Source organism: Martes martes, assembly GCF_963455335.1.
Source record: "Martes martes genome assembly, chromosome: 13".
Classification (NCBI taxonomy): domain Eukaryota; kingdom Metazoa; phylum Chordata; class Mammalia; order Carnivora; family Mustelidae; genus Martes; species Martes martes.
The window spans coordinates 68,600,458-68,618,334 of record NC_137901.1 but is presented as its reverse complement, the minus strand read 5'-3'; the positions used below and the strand labels follow the sequence as shown (position 1 = coordinate 68,618,334).

Here is a 17,877-nt window from a genome sequence, read left to right as displayed (position 1 = left end):
TAGGCAATATACACAACACTGTATTATAGATAATAGATAAAATCCAATCTTTTGAAAAATAGAAGAGCCTCAGTTATAGTGCTGCATGCATACTCACGTGTCTACCCAGCCATGGGAGGGACTGGTCCTTTAGAATGGGCACATGCCCCCTGGTTTATCGGAAAACCAGCACACCCTCTAGTCTTGGACTTGCCCTGTTCCCTCAGGAGTGTGACCTGGCTAGCTTCTCTAGGCATTTGTGTAGTCCCTTCATAAACAGTAAGCACTCCATTTCCCAGGATGCTAGTGGGGCCACATCTTGCCTGGGAGGGCAGTGACAGCATCCCAGGAGGGGAGATTTGAGTTGGCCTTGCAGGAAAGGAAGTATCTATACAGAGGGACAAGGGGGGAACTTGGGCAAGAGGAGAAAATACCTCTGTGTGCAGGTGGCACCCACTCTAGGAGCCTTTCCTGCCCCTCTGTCCTCCCAGCCAACTCAGATTCTGCGCTTCCCAGCATCTCGGGCCAACACGCATCAGAGCCCTTACCCCAGAATTCTACCAGGGTTTACTCATGTTCCCCCTGGTTTGCCTGTGCTCTGAGAGTAGAGGCTGTGTGTTGTGCCTGGAATATAGGACGTGCACAGTAAATAGTCTTGGAATGATAGAGGAAGGGATGCTGAGGGTGCCTGTACAGATGTTAGGGGAGGCTAGACCTTGTCTCTCTGGTGTAGAGGCCATGTGGTGTCCAGCAGGTACCTGTGTCCATTAGGCTTTCCACACGTCACGTCGAGTGACCTTGAGGCATAGTGGAGTTACAGTTGGACAGACAGGTGGGAACTTGGATGCCAAGCTATCCTTGCATGTTCTCATAGCAAGAGGGATCCTTTGCAAGTTTTTTTGTTTTATTTTAATGGAAAATTTCAAACAGATAAAGTAGACTAGTATAATAAATACCTGTTTACCTGTCATGGCAGCTTCGATGATTATCAACTCATGGCCATTCTTATTTTATTTATATCCTGCTTGTTCTCACCTTCCCTTTTTATTCTTTATTAAATTTCAAGCATCATATATCTTCATCTATAATATTTCAGTATATATCACTGAAAGAGAAGTACCCCTTTAAAAAAAGTCCTAATACTGTAATTTGTCTAAAAGGTTATAGTCATTCCTTAATAGCAAGAAATATCCAGTCAGTGTCTTTGACAGAAGTGTTTTCGGAGATGAGCCCCATGTATAGGAAGGCCTGGGACGTGGGCCTCAAGAGACAGAGACTCTTTGGCAGGCTCTCAGTAGTCAGGCAAAAGGCCACAGAAGATGGAGAGACGGTGATAAAAATGGAAAGGAAGGGACACAGGGAGAGAAGGGAACATGGCGGGGACACTGGGGTGACAAATGAGAGGAAGAGCACAAATGTAGGTTGGGCTCATTACTGGGGGAACTGGGTCCTCTTACCTTCGTCTGACCAAGGGAAGAGCTCAGAACTCAGCCTGGCAGGTCCTCCCTGTAACTAATCACAGATCTTTCCTGCTGGAAAAAAGAACAAGGAACATATGTTGCTGGGAGGGGTGTGAAGCTGGGGGTGGGGGTGGGGATCTTATTTTAATTTGTCGGTGAGTCACCATTTAGTATGCTCCAAGGAGCATCTTTCTGCTCAGACTGGAAGAAGCAGGTAGTTGGGGTGGTAGTGTCCCCGCCGTGTGTAGGGAGAGACTCTCAGCTAACCCCCCAGGAATAGGCAGGACAGAGAGACCCAAGACTTATTCTCTCCCCAGATGACTGCTCTTGGGTGACTTGCTGTGTTTTCTCAGTGCAGGAGGTAGAGCAGAGGGAGCCAGACCTTTATATAATGTTTGCTCACATAGCGTTTTTTATTTGTGCGCTTTTTCTTTTGCTTTCGCTGCACTAAGCAGATCCAATTTTGTTTATTATGAAAAACAATGCAATAGCGATATGGAAAAGAATTTTTAAAAATTTCACCTGTAGTCCTGCCATCTTACCATAAACTGTGTTTCTTCCGGTTCTCTTCTAGTCTGTATCTGGGGTCAATGTTTAGTCAGACTCTCGTGGAAGGTAGAGGCCCCAAAAGTCTCGGCCTTCTGCCCATTGTCTACATGACTGGGACCAGTCTGGGCAGCTGGTGCTGCTTCAGCTGCTCGTAATAGATGAGCATAACCTGATGACAGCTAAGTCAGGGCAGAAACCACCAAAAAGCAGTTGTCACTGCTTCCATAGAGGCTTGGCCGGCAACCCCATCCCAGCAGAAGGCAGCGTGTCTCTGTGTATGTTTTCACATATACATATGTATAGTAGAACTGCTCGTTTTCGGGCAGGTCCCCTTCTTCTGAGCCATCAGACAAGGAGCCTCCAAACAGGGTTTTACTCACCTCTGAATCCCTGATTCCTAGTCCACAGGTCCCCACAAGGAAGACAACTCAGTAAATGGGAATTGTCATGTGCATCTAAGGGGACATGGGGCGGCGGGTGGTAACCAGGGCTTCCTGTCCCCGCAGCCTTGGGGAAGTACGAGAGAATGTCACAGTGTGCATTTGTGAATGAAGCTCAGAGGAAAACACACTTCACTGTGAGAGAGACAGTGTGGTGTAGGGACATGGGAAAGAATTGAGCATTAGTTCTGCTTTTCCTCTATGAATTACACCTCAGAGTAACAAAGTAATTGGTATAGGGAGGTTTGTATATTTTCAGTATTACAGCTCATAGGTACAGAAGGAATGATAGACTATTACCATGTGTGATCTTTAACGAACTTCTGGATCTAACAGCGTTCACCAGTGGCCACTACTACCACCAGAGAGAGAGGGCCAGATAGAGAGAGAGGCCTCCAGATAGAAGTACACAACACCACTTAAGAGTTCTTGCCCAAAATTGAACCTGAATCTGCTCAAGCCATTAGATAAAACTTCTAGTTCTCAGGAGGTAGAAGGCACAGAGGAACATGATAAACAGTAAAGGGAGAAAATCAGCCCATCCAGACTATGTGAATTTACAGGACAAATGAGCTACTTTCTTTGATAAATAAATTGTAAAGATATAAAGAGAAATGAAGAGGAACTTACGCCTTAAAAGAGAGTTTAGAGACATAACTTATTGCAACATAGGGACCTTAGTTGAAACCTGCTTTGAACAAACAAACTGTACAAGTGATTTTTGGGAGACAGTTGAGGAAATACTTGATATTAGAAAATTAAAAATTTTCAAGTGTATTGGAATTGTGGTTGTGTTTTTTCACAAGTTACTTTCTTTTAGGGATACAGTGCATACTGAAGTTCTCATGGGTGAAATAATATGTGTGAGTTTTGCTTCAAAATAATTGGGATGTATAGCTAAAGGGTATAGATGAGTCATAATTGGCCCTAAGTATATAATTTGTAGGGACTCATTATCTTAGCCCTTTTACTTGTGTTTGTGTTTGAAATTTTTCCATAATAAAAACTAGGAAAAAAAAGAGTGTAATAGGTTACCATGGAAACTGATTTTTAATCTCTGGTATGAGATTACTTGACAATCTGTAACAAACATGTCAGAATTTGAGAGTAGGGAAGTCTTACAGACTGGGTTCTTGGGGAGGCAGACTGTGATGGAGTTTAACATGCAGGACTTTTTTTTTTTTTCCCATGCAGGATGTTTATTAAGGAGAGTCAGTGGGATCAGCATGTGTGGGAGGGAGGAGGAAGCAAGAGCGAACAGAGGGAGAAGCCCAGGTGCAGCACAGCCCCAAGGACAGCTTTGGGCCACCTCACTCAAGCTCTGGAGCTAGAACAGCCTTCAGAGATGAGCCCAGGTGGCCCAACATGGCCAGACCTGCACACTCCCTCGTGGATCATTCATTGTCTGCGGGCTGCTGGGGGTGGTGTGGCAAGAGCCTGAAACAAGGCTGCTCTGCATTTGGGGCTGTCCCTGAAGGGGCTGACAGGTGAGCTCACTGGACAGTATGCCCAGCTATCATGACAGCAAGGCCACAGCAGAGGGATCTGGGCGGTGCCTCACAGTGCCCACTGCAGGAAGTATATTTTGCAATAATAACGAAGATTTAAGACTATATATAATGTGAGACTTCTGGAATCTTCCAAGCAAAAATTCAGTGATGTGTTGAAGCAGTCTAATTTGGGGGAACATTTAAGTTATGATGGCTCATAGTTATTTTTAGTACAGATGGAAGGAAAATAAACGTGGAAGTATGCTTTTATGTACATCAGAGCTGAGAGGGATAAGATATTCTAAGAAACCATTGTTGTCTCAGGTTATGAGATAGTGTCTGTTAGATTTATGTGGCTGGGGGACGGGGCAAGGATATTAAGTGTGTGCATTTGAAAAATTAACATGTAAACCTTCAAAATGTATGGGGAGTCGATGCATTTCCCCATCTAGTTTATGCCACGTTAATGCAGCCCTAATTTTCAGAATGTGCTTCTGCTGGTATATTTAATACAAACAGAACAAGTCTTCCCAGTGGATTAAAAAAATGGTGTTCTTGGATGGAGCCACTCACACCATGTTACTTCACTTTTCAAAGTAGTAGGTACTGCCATAGTGCTTCTTAATTTGGGCTCTTTTCTTATTACCTTGGGGGACCGGTGATTGTTCAGGAAAATGAATGCAGTTAAGGGTATTGTGTTGGGCCTGAAAGAGAAACAAAGCAGAAGTCTGTATTTCAGAGGTGACAGCTGACCTGTCTTCATTTCATCTTGGCTGACATGGGCCTTTTACCAGGGGCTTTCAGCAAGCTACAAGTGTGTTTTTCCATCTTTCAGGTGTCTAGGAGAACAGCAGGCAGCTGTGCATGGTGCCAAGAGCTCCTCCCAGCCAGCTGAGAGCAGCAGCGTTGCCATGACTCCCACCTACGTGGACAGCCCACGAAAGGTAAAGGGGGCCACTCCATCAGGGAGCTGCCTTGTGCTCTCAGGGACCCGAAGTGGAGAGGAAAATGAAGAGTGGTTCGAATCCAGGGATGAACGTGCTGAGGATTTGGATGAATTCTACCCTGAACCCTCTTAAGCATTGCCATTTCTATAGAAGCCGTTTCTGCTCGAAGTTGTAAGGAAGTTAGCTGCTAGATAAATGCAGATATAACACAGTCAGGCTAAACTATATTGGTCAGGTCCCAAGATCTGGCTTGAGCTGTGAAATTGGCCATCTGGTTTTCCTTCAGCTACATCTTTGGCTCTCCCAGACAGGAGGTAGAAAGTTAGTGGGGTAGCTCCTATGAGAACTCACTCTTTGATAAAGAAATTCCTATCTGTTTGCTTAAACTCCTGAAAAATATAGTAAAATGGAGGCATGCTGTGGGGGAAAAGATCAAAATGTGGGGCCTTCGGCCTCTCATATAGAATAGCAAGTACAAAACTCCATATGTCAGGCTTTTTGTATCCTTTAAGACCAATATACTTGGCTCTGTCTACTCATTCAGGGAAATTCAGAATGTGAGATCATCTGGTATGGGAGTCAAGGTGAGCTGACTATGCATTGTCTTATCTGGTCTCTATCACTAGAAGATGAAGGAGATTCAATAGATGTATTTTATTTTTCAAAACTGTGGCCAACTTACATACTTGTAAGTCTGTATATGTATTTGTTTTAAATTTCACTTCCATATCTTAAAAATGTTCTAGTCAGTTAACTATTTTTTCAAAAGCATGATTTAAAAAAAATACATAATATTTCATCATATAGATAGACCTTCATTTATAACTTACTTTTTTGTTAAAAATGTAGATGGTTTCTGATTTTTAAAAAGAATTTTGGTAATTATTCCTTAAATTTTTACAGTTATTCTGCACTGTATCACAATTATAAATAATACTGCAAACAGCATCCTTGCACATAATTATTTGACCACATCTCTTATTATTTCTTTGGGATAAATTTATCCCGTCAGGATGAAGGGATTAAAATCTGAGAAAGAGTATCAGCTGAGACTATAGGCAGCTTATATATTTTCTAGACTAGAGGTTGTCAAATCTAAATAAATATTTTAGGCTTTATGAGCCAAGAGGCAAGATCAAGGGTATTATGTAGGCATTTTTTTTTAAATGTAGGTACTTCTATATTCATTTAAAATTTTAAAAACCACCCTTAGCTCAGAGACTATAATAAACCAGTAGCCAGATTTGGCCTGCAGGCTGTAGTTTGCTCACCCAGCTCTAGGAAGTGACTTTACGTACAGTCCCAAGGATATGCAGTCTCTGCATATGGAATGATCTGTCAGTCAAGAAAGAATCTTTTCACATGTATGTAAATCCCAGCAGCATTAGCCCATCTGCTTCTCTATGTTCTAGCAGAGAAGGGACACAGATGAAACAATGAGATTGCATAAGCGCCCTGCATGCTGCCCACTGTCTGTTACCCATACTTACTGCCATCTTTGAGGATTAGAACCAGTCCCTGGGACAGGCCTGAGAAGTAGAGAACTTATAGAACCACAAGCAGTAAGGTTAAAATGCACCAATGGCCAAATATTAGATTGCTGTTCAGAATATTCTTCCATTTTCCAAATGAATGCTAAAAATCCACATGGATGGTTATCATTTGTGGCCAATGTAGATCCCCAAGCAATCAAAGGGAAGTGAAGGTGTTATGAGATGGTCAGAGGGAAGACCTCTGGGTGACATACTCAGTATATGTGCTGCCGAAGCGAGCACTGGGTGACATACTCAGAAATGCCAACCGTGTCTCCAGTCATTATCTTGTGTTAGGAAGCGGAGAGCGGTCCCTGAACTTGCATCTCCATAGCCACACATTCCCATGATTTATTACTTGACTTCAACGTGGTTGATGGGGAAATGGCAGCAGTATTGATGAAATGGACCTTCACATATTTCAGTGATTCTACTTTGAGAATTGGAGAAAAGTTGTAAGAAAGCAGACCTTCAGATTTATCAAGTGCCATTTCTGAATTTCAGTGATAATGTGTAAAAAGTAAAAATATTTGGAAGGGACAAGAGGACACTTATTGATTTTAAGAAAGATGGAAGGAGGGGTCTCTGGGAAATTCATTTTTGTTTCAAATACCTGGAAGCCTCTACCCCACAAGGCTAGGGTTCAGCAGGGAAGGCAGCTTGAGAGCTCTCCCAGCTCCCGTCTTCCATCCTATGAGTGCTTATGTTTCTGACACTATGTATATTTCAGCTTCTTGGTTATTTTGTTATACAACCAGTGGAGGAGAAGGTATTGCTGGCTTCTGGATCCCAACTTTGCCTGCATTGAATCCTTTTCTCCCATCTGGCTGTCATTTTAATTAACTGAAGACCTCAAACCTCTGTATCTCCCCAAGAGGGCTGCTGGTCACCTAGCCAGGTGGGAGGCCAGGAAGTGACCCCTACAGGCTTTCCCCCACCTCCCCACCAAGCAGCTCTGTGGCCTTTTCGTCTCCCTTGACATAGGTCTGAAGAAAGTTCAGAGCTATGTGGGAAGGTGCAACATCCAAGTGAGGCTCTGATGAGACCTGAGGGAGCTTGGACACACCTTCTGTCCCTGTGTTTGCTCCCACACAGATGGGACATTCTGCCTGGGAAGGTGTGAGTTCCTGCTAATGCTTTGCATTTGGATATGGTCTTTCTGGGTGGATTGCTCCCCCTCCCCCCACCCTTCTCTCTCTCTCTCTCTCTCTCTTTTTGTTTCCTCTCCATTCCCCTCATGTGCCCTTCTTTCTCTCCTTCCCTCCTCGTTTTTATTTTTATTTTTTTCTTTCATACCTCTCTCCTTCCCCTGATGGTTCACCACGGGTCCACATTCGTCCCTTCGCTCCCTTGCATTTGCTGCTGCCACCGCTGCTTCCTCCTCCTCTGACTTCAGGACGGGGCCTTCTTTATGGAGTTTGTCCGCAGCCCGCGCACAGCATCGTCTGCCATCTACCCACAGGTCAGTCAAACTCTGAGGGCTCTGCAGCCCGTGCATGCCTGTCCCATCAGCAGAAGGCTTCAGCTCAGCTCTGAACAGATAGACTTGGGCTGAAATTGAGTTTGAAGAGCAGCGGAAATTGAATTTGGCCTCAGGGGTGTGCATTCCCTTCCATCGGGTTGGTGGCGACAAAGGGGAATGCAAATGATGAATGCAGGAGAGCAGAGGAACCATCAGCATTGATGCTCGTGTTTCCTGAGTCTGCCTCTCTGTGCCACGTAGTTGCCACCAATTCTCTGCCACATCAGCAGCATCTTCCCTTTCAGGTGTTTTGTCCATATAATAGAAGCAATGTGAAATATGCTTTCTTAAGAACTGAACACTTACTTTTTTTCCTCCCAGTGCAACCTAATAAATTCATAGCAGTGTGGCAGGAAGTGGTAAAAAACGGCAAACAGTTATTAATAGGGCATACACTTCATCATAGGTTTAATGATGGGTGACACTGGGCAGCTCGCCTTGCCTCTGGACTTCCCTTAACTAAATGAATCCAAATAAAGGGTTTGGACCAGACCTCTATAGGCCTTCCAAGACTAAACAGTCTTTAGTTGCTCTGTGCCAAACACGTAGTGTTCTCTCATCTCATTCTCACTACCTAACCTGTGAGTTAATTTATCGTAAGTTGATAACATGGAGAAATTGAAGGACAAAGAAGTTGTGCTTTACACAGGACAGGGTTGAGCTGGGATTTAAATCCAGGACCAACAGGCTTGACTCGTGACCCCTGCTCTGTGATTGGCTTTAGTAATTACTGTTCTGACAGGACCTAGGGGAAGGGAAACCGGACTCTATACCCTTTTTCAAGGTCCCTAAGTATATGAAATTGACTTAGTTACAGAGATTTGAAAGAATTGAGAGGGTTTAGGGATGCCTGGGTGGCTCAGTCGGCTAAGCATCTACCTTCGGCTCAGGTCATGATCCCGGGGTCCTGGAATCAAGTCCCACATCAGGCTCCCTACTCACCGGGGAGCCTGCTTCTCCCTCTGCCTGCTCTGCCTGGCATTCCCCCTGCTTGTGCTCTCTCCCTTTCTCTCTCTTTGGCAAATAAATAAAATCTTAAAAAAAAATAATTGACAGGGCTTATGCAGAGAGAGGTGGACTAAGGAGGACAGGACTTCGGAGGTTCAAAGGCAAAGGTTAAGGGATCCCTATTTGGTGATATTCAGAAAGCCAACATTGATTTAGTCCTCACTCTGCCAGCTACTGTGCAAAGGGTTTTGCACATGCAGTCTTCACAACAGTCTGTGAGGTGTTGGTGTTATCACCCCATTTTCTAGATAAAGATACTGAGGCTTAATATATTACCTGGTCAAAGGCACACAAGTCGTAAGTGGCTGAGCCCCTGCACCATTTAGCACATGTACCTGGAGGGAAAGGGGGTAATGAGCATTGGAGTCTTCCCTTTCTTAAGAGGTCAGATGATGCTGTGCCTGTCTCTGCAGGTCTTCAGAGGTCTGCGCTTGCCTCTTCCCAGTGAGCTGTGTCACCCTGGGCAAATCCCGATGGAAATCTCTGAGTTCTAATCAAAATCTCTGATCTCTGAGTGTGGGAGGCACGCTGCATTTTTGGTTTAAATCAAACTCAGGATGGACTTATTAACCTTTTACTTTCTAACAAGAGACTCTGTTGTGAAAAGTTTTGGACTTGGATTAGAATTTAACATAAGAAAAATCAGCTGAGCCAGAAGGGAATTATTTTATAAGTCCCATAACAATGTAGCAGTCCACACAGCTTCACTTGGTGGATTTCCAGGTGAAATAAAAATGGACAAGTTCCCACAGTTGGAAATCACGTATAAAAATGAGCTGTTGGGAGAGGCACGCGAATAAAGTTTGTATTACCAACCGAGTGTGTTGTTAAGCTTACACATAAATCAAAAGATTGGCTCTGCTCATATATAGTAAGGGATCCTCTATACTGACACAAAATGAGATTGTGCTCAGTTTGTTTTTGTTTGTTTTATTTATTATTGTTGTGTTAAAATATATGTAACATGGAATTTGCTGTGTTTGTTTTCTACCATGATGTGTGGAGAGTAGAGAGGGGCACTGGAGTCAGAGGGCTCCTTTCAGATTTCGTCTTCAGCACTGTACCAGGGAGCTGCTTTAGGCATGTGAATTAACCTCCTGAACCTCAGTTTCCTCATTTGAATAAAAATATCTTCCTTGTAGGATAGTTTTGAGGATTATAAAGAATATGCATTTCTCAACAGACTTCAAGGGAATGAAATCCCATAAAGCATTTTTCTGTGCACGGAGCAGTTAAGTAACAGGTCAAGGACAACTAGATAACTAGAAGAGCCCTACATATTTGGAAACTAGGTAACGCACTTCTAATAATGCCTGAAGCAGGGACAGTATCGCAGGCTGCATGGGATGTGATGGCTGGCTACTGGCTGGGATTAGCATAGGATTCCTACCGTGCCAGGTTTCTGTGTCCATTTCGGACAGCTGCTTATTAGAGCCTATTCGCCATTCTGGCAGCCTCTGCTCTCCACCCCAATTCCCAGACCGGGAACTGCAAAGAATGGGTCATGAGCTCCTTAAGAGAATGGTGCTATGTGTTAAAAGATTGTCACTCCCTACTGAGCACCTGGGTGGCTCAGTTGTTTGGACATCTGCCTTTAGCTCGGGTCGAGATCCTGGGGTCTGGGGATCGAGCCCTGCATCGGGCTCTCTGCCCAGTGGGGAGCCTGCTTCTCCCTCGCCCTCTGCCTGCCACTCTCTCTTTCTCTGTCAAATAGATTTTTAAAAAAATCTTAAAAAAAAATAAAGACAGTGTGTAGGCTCTGGCATCAGACTGGTTGTGAGCCTTTTGGCAGCTGCACTAACCTCCCTGAACCTCAGGTTTCTCATCTGTAGAATGGGACTAGTTGTGTTTTCTTTGTAGGCTTGCTCTGAGAGGGAACTGAGATGAAGCTTCTGTGTGGTTAGTTTGGACCCTGGCACGTAGTACATTCCCCCTTACGTGTATCTGTGTGTGGGAGAGGGGAGGGAGGACAGGGGCTGAGGGTACCAGGTAGTGACCCAACTTGATCGGGCCATCAGCTGTTTTCCCTGAGTGTGTGTGTGTGTGTGTTCATAAAAATGCACTGGGCCTGGGTGACGTCTCCTGCGCCTTTTATCTCTGAAATTCGGGATGAACCTGTAGGACTTTGCAATCTAAGTCCTCCAGCTCTGAGTCGCCAGGATGTTGCCTGTGATTTTTGCCCTTCACAACAGCTTTCTACTGACAAGGGGTTCCTTCTGGCCAAGGGGGTAGGAGGACATCACCCAGACTCTGACTCTGCTCAGGGAAGAAAGTGCCTATAAAATTAAAACAGACAGCAATGTGCAGAGGGTTCCAGGTAACAGGGCCGTGCACCAGCCTTGGAAACTAGTTCCTTGTGCCACCAATTCATCATTCTAATGATAATGAACATGTCACTCTATCTGATAACCGGAACAGAGCTACACAGTGCTTTCTGTGCCCTGCTCTCTGGAAATTGATTTTTATCATCACAAACTGACACAAGCATTTGGAGGGCATGAGAAGCCCTTGGTAATGAAATTTTCTTCAGAATTCAGCCTGGTATCTTTAGTCTGCAGTTTGAAGCTGGAGGGAATATCATGGTCAAGGGGACAAGCTCCTGCCACCTGAGGCCTGAGCTGATGTTAGGCTTTCTTCCCTCCCCCATCCTCTGACCCCCAGCCAGTTACTCTCAAAGCAGGCATGGGTCTCAGGGGCTCACCCCAGCAAGGACTCACCTCCTTTTCTCCTTCATTTCTATCACCAGTCCTCCACCCCCAGTCCCTGTGACCATTTCTCACCCTGGTCCTGAAGGAGCTTCCAGCGTGATCTCCTTGCTTCCATCCTGGCTCTTGGCAGTCTGTTTCCCAGCCCAGGGTTTTGCTGTAATGGAACACCATAGACTAGGGGCTTAAGGGGTGCATTGGCTTCTTTGAGTTCTGGAGGCTGAAAAGTCCAAGATCAAGGTGCCAACACATTCACTTCCTGGTGAGCGTCGCCTTCTGGCTTGCAGATGGCCGCCTTCTCTTATGTCTTCAAGTGGCAGATAGAGAGAGCCGTGGTCTCTCCTCTTTTTACAAAGACATTAATCCCATCATGACTTTACTCTCATGGCTTCATCTAAACCTAATCAGTTCCCAAAGGCCCCACCCCCAAATATAATCACATAGGGCTTAGGGCATCAACATGTGAATTTGGGGGGCACATATTCAGTCCTTAACATGTGGCTTTTTTTCCTTTAGGATAAAGGCTAAAATCCTTATGATAGCCTGGAAGGGCCTGCATGATCAAGGCTCTCGCTCCCTTTTCAGCCTCATCTTCTGTCATCCTCTTTGTCACTCTTGGACTCCAACGACAGGAGCCTTTCTCCACATTGCTGTAGGCACTAGGTTTCCACCCACAGTGCCTTGGCATGCACTGTTCCCTCTGTGCCTGGTTTACTCCTAGCCATCTAATCAAATCCTACATCTTAAAGATTCATACAGCTCCCGTGCCCCTCCTTTCCGCTCTTCTCCTGGTTCCACTTCTGTGTTTGTATGGCTGGGATTTGATTAGTGCCAAACTTCATGAGACTGTAGGCCTGTAAGCTCCCATAGGGCAGCTGCCATGTCTGTGTTGCTCACCGTTATTCTTCAGCACCCTGCTTGGCATTTGGGAGGAGCTCAGTAAGTACTGCCTGAGATATACTAATGGGGGAGATAGACACGAAAATGTTTATTTGAACAATGGAACCCAAAAAAGGAACCCTTTTCTTTTCTGTGGGTAAATTAATTTCTTTTCTGTGGAACTATTTTGGCTTAAGTATGTAGGGGATTTGAAAAGGCTCCCAGCCCCCAGCAGGTGTGCCCTGTGATGGCCCCAGAGATGCTCCCATAGGCACCCAGGCTGTTGCAGAGTGCACTTTGAAGCCACAGCTGTTAGGGCCTCAGTTTTTGGCATGCTTGTGGGAGCCCAGGGAAGTCAGAGTCAGTGACCAAAAGTGGACTTTTTACCTTTGATCTGTTTTTCTCTCTTTGGAGACAAGAGTGAACAAAAGGCTCATGTTCCTGGGGGCTTAGTTCCACCCTCCCCCCAGAGGACCTTAGGGTCATATTAATCAACCGTTGCCCTCACCTAAACCCTTCACCATCAGTCAGGCTCTTATCAGAAATCTCTGTGTAAGGCTTTTGCCATGAGCACAGTTTTACCTGCAGGACATTCATTTCATTCCCAGCTCCTGAAAACATGTTCAGCCTTGCTGTTGTGCATTTTTAACTCTTGAAGTGGTTGCAAATACTTAAAAATCAGGAACTTTCATACAGATACACAGGTTTCTGTCTTGTATTATAAAATAGGCTAGATGTGGGTCCTGGTTTCCTTCCCAGCAGTGTGGCCTTCCTTTTTTTTTTTTTTTTTTTTTTGGTAATAGCCAGCTGTGCCAATATATATCAATAGTCCCTATACATATTTTCATTTGCCACCTTTGCTGTAGAACAGTGTTGTCCACTAGAACTTTCTGTCATGATGGAAGTGTTCTGTATCCATGCTGTCCAACACAGATGGTTAGTCACACATGGCTAGTGAGCATTTGACAAGAGGCTGGTGCAACTGAGGAACTGAATTTTACATTTTATTTTAATTTATATTTGAATAGCCACAGATAGCTAGTAGTCACTGTATTGCATGGAACCGGTCTAGACATTTAAAATGTTACCATTGAAGTACTTATGGATACTCTAGAATGTCACATTTTTTCCCTACCCTTGTTTACTTTTTTTCTCATTTTTTTCTATCCTTGTTCACTGGATTTTCTCATGTATTTATTTGATCTTATTGTATGTCTATTTATTGATAATCTCTTCCTTTTTTTTTTAGAGTGGTGCTGAGATATGAAAATATAAATAACCATTCAGAGTCAGGGGCTAGGATGGATGTATGGAAGAGGGAGGCTGTACTTGTGGAGAAAATGTGGTTCAGTTGAGATCAGAAATCCCGAGCTCTTCCTAGGCATAGGGCTGTCCTAACATGGGCATTCCTTGTCTAATGTCTGTTTTTCCTTCCCACACCCAGATGGCAAGCTCCATGAGGGCAGGGGGGCAGAGGTTTGATTTGGAAGGATATTCCAGGGGCACCTGGGTGGTTGGGTGGTTGCCTTTGGCTCAGGTCGTGATCCCAGAGTGCTGGGATCAAGCCCCACACTGGGCTCACTGCTCAGCAGGAAGCCTGCTTCTCCCTCACCCTCTCCACCTGCTTGTGTTCCCTCTCTTGCTGTGTCTCTCTCTGTCAAATAAATAAAATAAAATAAAAGATATTCCATCCTTCCCTGATATTATAAACCTTGGGAAACCTGGCTGTGGAGCTGAGAGTTATTCCCAAGCTCTCTGAATATGAGATTCTGTCATGGGTCCCTTTATGATGCCTCTAAATGCCCTAAAAGAGCCAGGTGAGGGGAAACCAGGAACACCACTTAGCCCACTTTGTCTCCAGATAAGACAAAGCAGTATGTTCTGTCTGCCACCCTCGAGGTACAGTTAGAGAGCTGGGCTGGCAGATCTGACAGCTTCCTGGTGGCTGATGGTCTTCCAGCATCAGAAAGTGGGGCTGTGACAGCCACATGAGTTGGAGGTTCCTTGGGGGTGCCTGTTGTGGATGGTGCGAACTTCTAGGGCATCCCTGGTGGAGCTTCATCCCTCATCTTCTCCCACGGCTTCAGGCCTATGGGAAGGGGGAATGGGACTGGGGATTGGCATTGCTGATGAGGGTTGGTTTGTTTAACTAAATACCAGACTTTATTTGGGTTTCACCAGCTTTTCTCTTAATGTCCTTTTTCTGTTCCAGGCTCCAGTCCAGGGGCACCAAGTTGCATTTAGTTTTAGTGTCTCCCCAGTGTCCTCTGATCTGTGACAGTTTCTCAGTCTTTCCTTGTTTTTGTTTTTTAATGATGTGGAGAGTCTTGAGGAGCCCTGGCTAGATACCCTGTAGAATGCCTCTGAATCTGGGCTGGCTTGATGTTTTTCTTCTGGTGGAGTTATGGATTCTTGACAAGAATAGCTCAGTGGTGAAGTATGCTTCTCCTCACATCATACTAGGGGATCCATGGGATCCACACAACATCATTGGTTACAGGAACCTTCATCACTTGGTGTTGTAGTATTTGTCAGTGATCTCCATTATGAAGTTACTGTTTTTCCCTTCCTATACTCTGTTCTTGAAGCAAGTCCCTAACTGTAGCTTACTCAAAAGAGGATGGAGAGATTCACCTGCAGCTCCTGGAGGTGGAGGTGTCTATGCAGGTTATGTGGAACCCCTCTGTAAGGAGGATTTGGAATAAGGTTCTTAAAATGGAGTTGCCTCTGGGGTTCCTGGCTGGCTCAGTTGGGAGAGCATGTGACTCTTGATCTCCGGGTTGTGAGTTTGAGACCCACTTTGGGTGCAGGGACTACTTTAAAATTAAAAATAAATAAAAAAAAATTTTTTTGGGGGGGGTAAATGGAGCTGCATCCAACACCAAGCACCTCCCACCACTTGCCTTTTCTAGGCCTCTGTGCAAATTCTGCCCTTCTGTGCATCCAACTTTCCTTGTCTTTTTGCTCATTCCAGAAAGGTCCTTCAGGTGGGTTACGGCAATAAATGCAATCTCCAGAATAAAATGTGACTAAATGAGGAAATGTAGGAAAAGAAAAACTTAAGATAGGATATCATCTGAGGTCTTATAAATTATCTAGAGTTTAATGCTAAATTCAGCCCTGAACTATCTGGGAGCCAAAGAAAAGTGGGAAACATCTATTCTAGGATTCAGAGTGGTCATAAGGTAAAGGCAAACCATTTGCCCGGGAGAAGCATAATCTTTCATGGTATTAAGTTCTAAGCAGTCTCTTGAAAGATGGACATTATACGATATAGTGCAGGCGGTCAGGAAACTATGGGGCAAATCTGACCCACCATCTGCTTTTGTAAATAATTCTTACTGGAACAGAGCCACACCCATTCATTTACATTATCGGGCTGCTTCTGTCCTTACTGAATTGAGTAGTTTCAACAGGGCCCTGTAGCCCACAAAATCTAAAATAATTACTCTCTGCTCCTTTACAAAAAATGTTTGCCAATTTCTGATTCAGAGGGCCTGCTAAAATAAAGTTATAGGAATCATGTAAATTTCTGGCAGTTTAGGCTGGTGGGGCAATTCTCAGGTGCTATAGATTAGAGTTAACTCCGCTATAGGGGTCTGGAAGGTAGAACATAAGAGCTGGGTCTAGCCCCTGTCAATTAGCTTCTTATTTAATTTTTTTTTTAAATTTATTTCTTTGAAAGAGAGCACATGAGAGGGGAGAGGTCAGAGGGAGAAACAGATTCCCCGCCGAGCAGGGAGCCCGATGTGGGACTTGATCCCAGAACTCTAGAATCAAGACCTGAGCCTAAGGCAGTTGCTTAACCAATTGAGCCACCCAGGCGCCCTTCTCATTTAATTTTATGGTCTAGTACCTGTTTTAAGTCTTGCTGGTTAGAGGCAGATGGTGATTGGTAATTGCAAGCTGCTTCTTGCTGCATTTCTCTGTGTATTTATGGCACTAGCAAAGTCTGTGTGGTCTTTTTTGGAAATGATTGAGCCTGATGTAGGAGAATGGTTCTTTAAGAACTGGTGGCTACTTTGTTTCCCAGGGTGCATTCGGTTGTATCTGGAGGTATTTTTAATTGTCACAGCTGAAAATGGAGGGCTTGGGGGGCTGGTGTTACCAGCATCTAGTAGGTGAAGGCAGGGTTGCTGCTCAGCATCTTCTAAGGTACAGGACAGTCCACCCAAAGACTCATCTGGCTTTTAGTGGCAATGGTGCCAAGGTTGGGACACCCCATTTTAGGAGTGATTTTTAACAACATCCAACAAAATGTTTGATAATAGAAGGCTCCATTCTAAAGTACTTAAGAAACCCATATAAGAGGGACTAGGAGTCAGATTTTTCCTGGAGTGCTCTGGAAGTGCTATTCTCTCCAGGTATCTGCTGTGGGGTACAGTACAGCCCTTCTAAGTGAACAGGTCATAGTCCTGTGCTCTTAAGATGTTTATAGGGAATGAGACCAATAAAATATTACATGAAACAAAAATTGGCAGCTGCCAGGAGGGGATTCTAGAGATCCAAAGTAGAGAGTGAGAGAGATGGTTTTCCTTTGGGAGCTGGGGTGAGAGTGAGTCAGAAGACATTTTACTGAGGGAGCAGCATTTGAAGTAGCCCTTAAGATGATGGGTTTTTAGCTTACGGTTGTAGGGAAGGGCACCTCTAGTCGGCGGAACACACAGACGGGATTAAACACACGGGGTCTGATTTGGCTGGAAATGTGTATGTGGGTGAGTAGCCGGCTGTGCAGGGCCATCACCAGCCAGGGCTGTTTGTGCTGGACCCGCAAGGCTCTGCAAGTTTGGTAGCTCATGGGGAGACCTGAAAGATTTCAGAGTCACGGAGCGATGGGAACTGGTTTTTTTAGGAGGATGAAAATGGAGGTGGCTGGCAGGTAGGGTCTTCAGGGGCGAGAGGCTGCAGTTGGTGGAGTCAGGTAGGAGACTGTACAGCCTCTCCTGGGAGAACAGGCATGATGTGGAAATACATGTGAATCGGCCGAGGCGAGGCTGCAGAACTAGGCCTCTCTTTAGAGGTGAAGCTAGAGAAGGAAGGGAGCTACCAGATGCCCCTGAGGATTGAGCCTGGGCACTTAGAAGGTTGACTGTCCTGCTGACAGACACGGGAAAGGAAGGTTGGGGTGGCAAAGGGTAAGCCATGGTGAGGGAGGGCGTTTGATAGGATATTCACCCGTTTGTCTCTGTATTCTCTCTCTCCCACTTCTCAGTCTCACAGGAGTGCTGCCTTTCTTACTATTTCTGTGGAGAATTTTTTTTTTTTTTTTTTTTTAGTGTAAATCTGTGGCTTGAGTCAGGTGCTGGAGCCATTTTTTGGTTCTGGGGATTCACTGTGAATGGCGATTTCCTATCAGCCGTGGTGCG

General features: G+C 44.9%; 1 protein-coding gene across 6 annotated transcripts in view; it reads left to right on the top strand.

Annotated features, from left to right (window-relative positions):
• Positions 1 to 17,877, top strand: part of DEPDC5 (DEP domain containing 5, GATOR1 subcomplex subunit) — a 132,634-nt gene that overhangs the window by 92,134 nt on the left and 22,623 nt on the right. For 4 of the 6 annotated variants that reach the window (XR_013967833.1, XM_080821114.1, XM_080821113.1 and 1 more), the window contains 2 exons: positions 4,754 to 4,862; positions 7,794 to 7,859. Coding sequence is in view for 5 of the 6 variants with exons in the window: in XM_080821114.1 (XP_080677240.1) it covers positions 4,754 to 4,862; positions 7,794 to 7,859 (175 nt within the window). In the remaining variant the exon portion in view is untranslated. The remainder of the gene's footprint in view (positions 1 to 4,753; positions 4,863 to 7,793; positions 7,860 to 17,877) is intronic. The other 2 variants (XM_080821115.1, XM_080821112.1) reach the window with 1 other exon arrangement.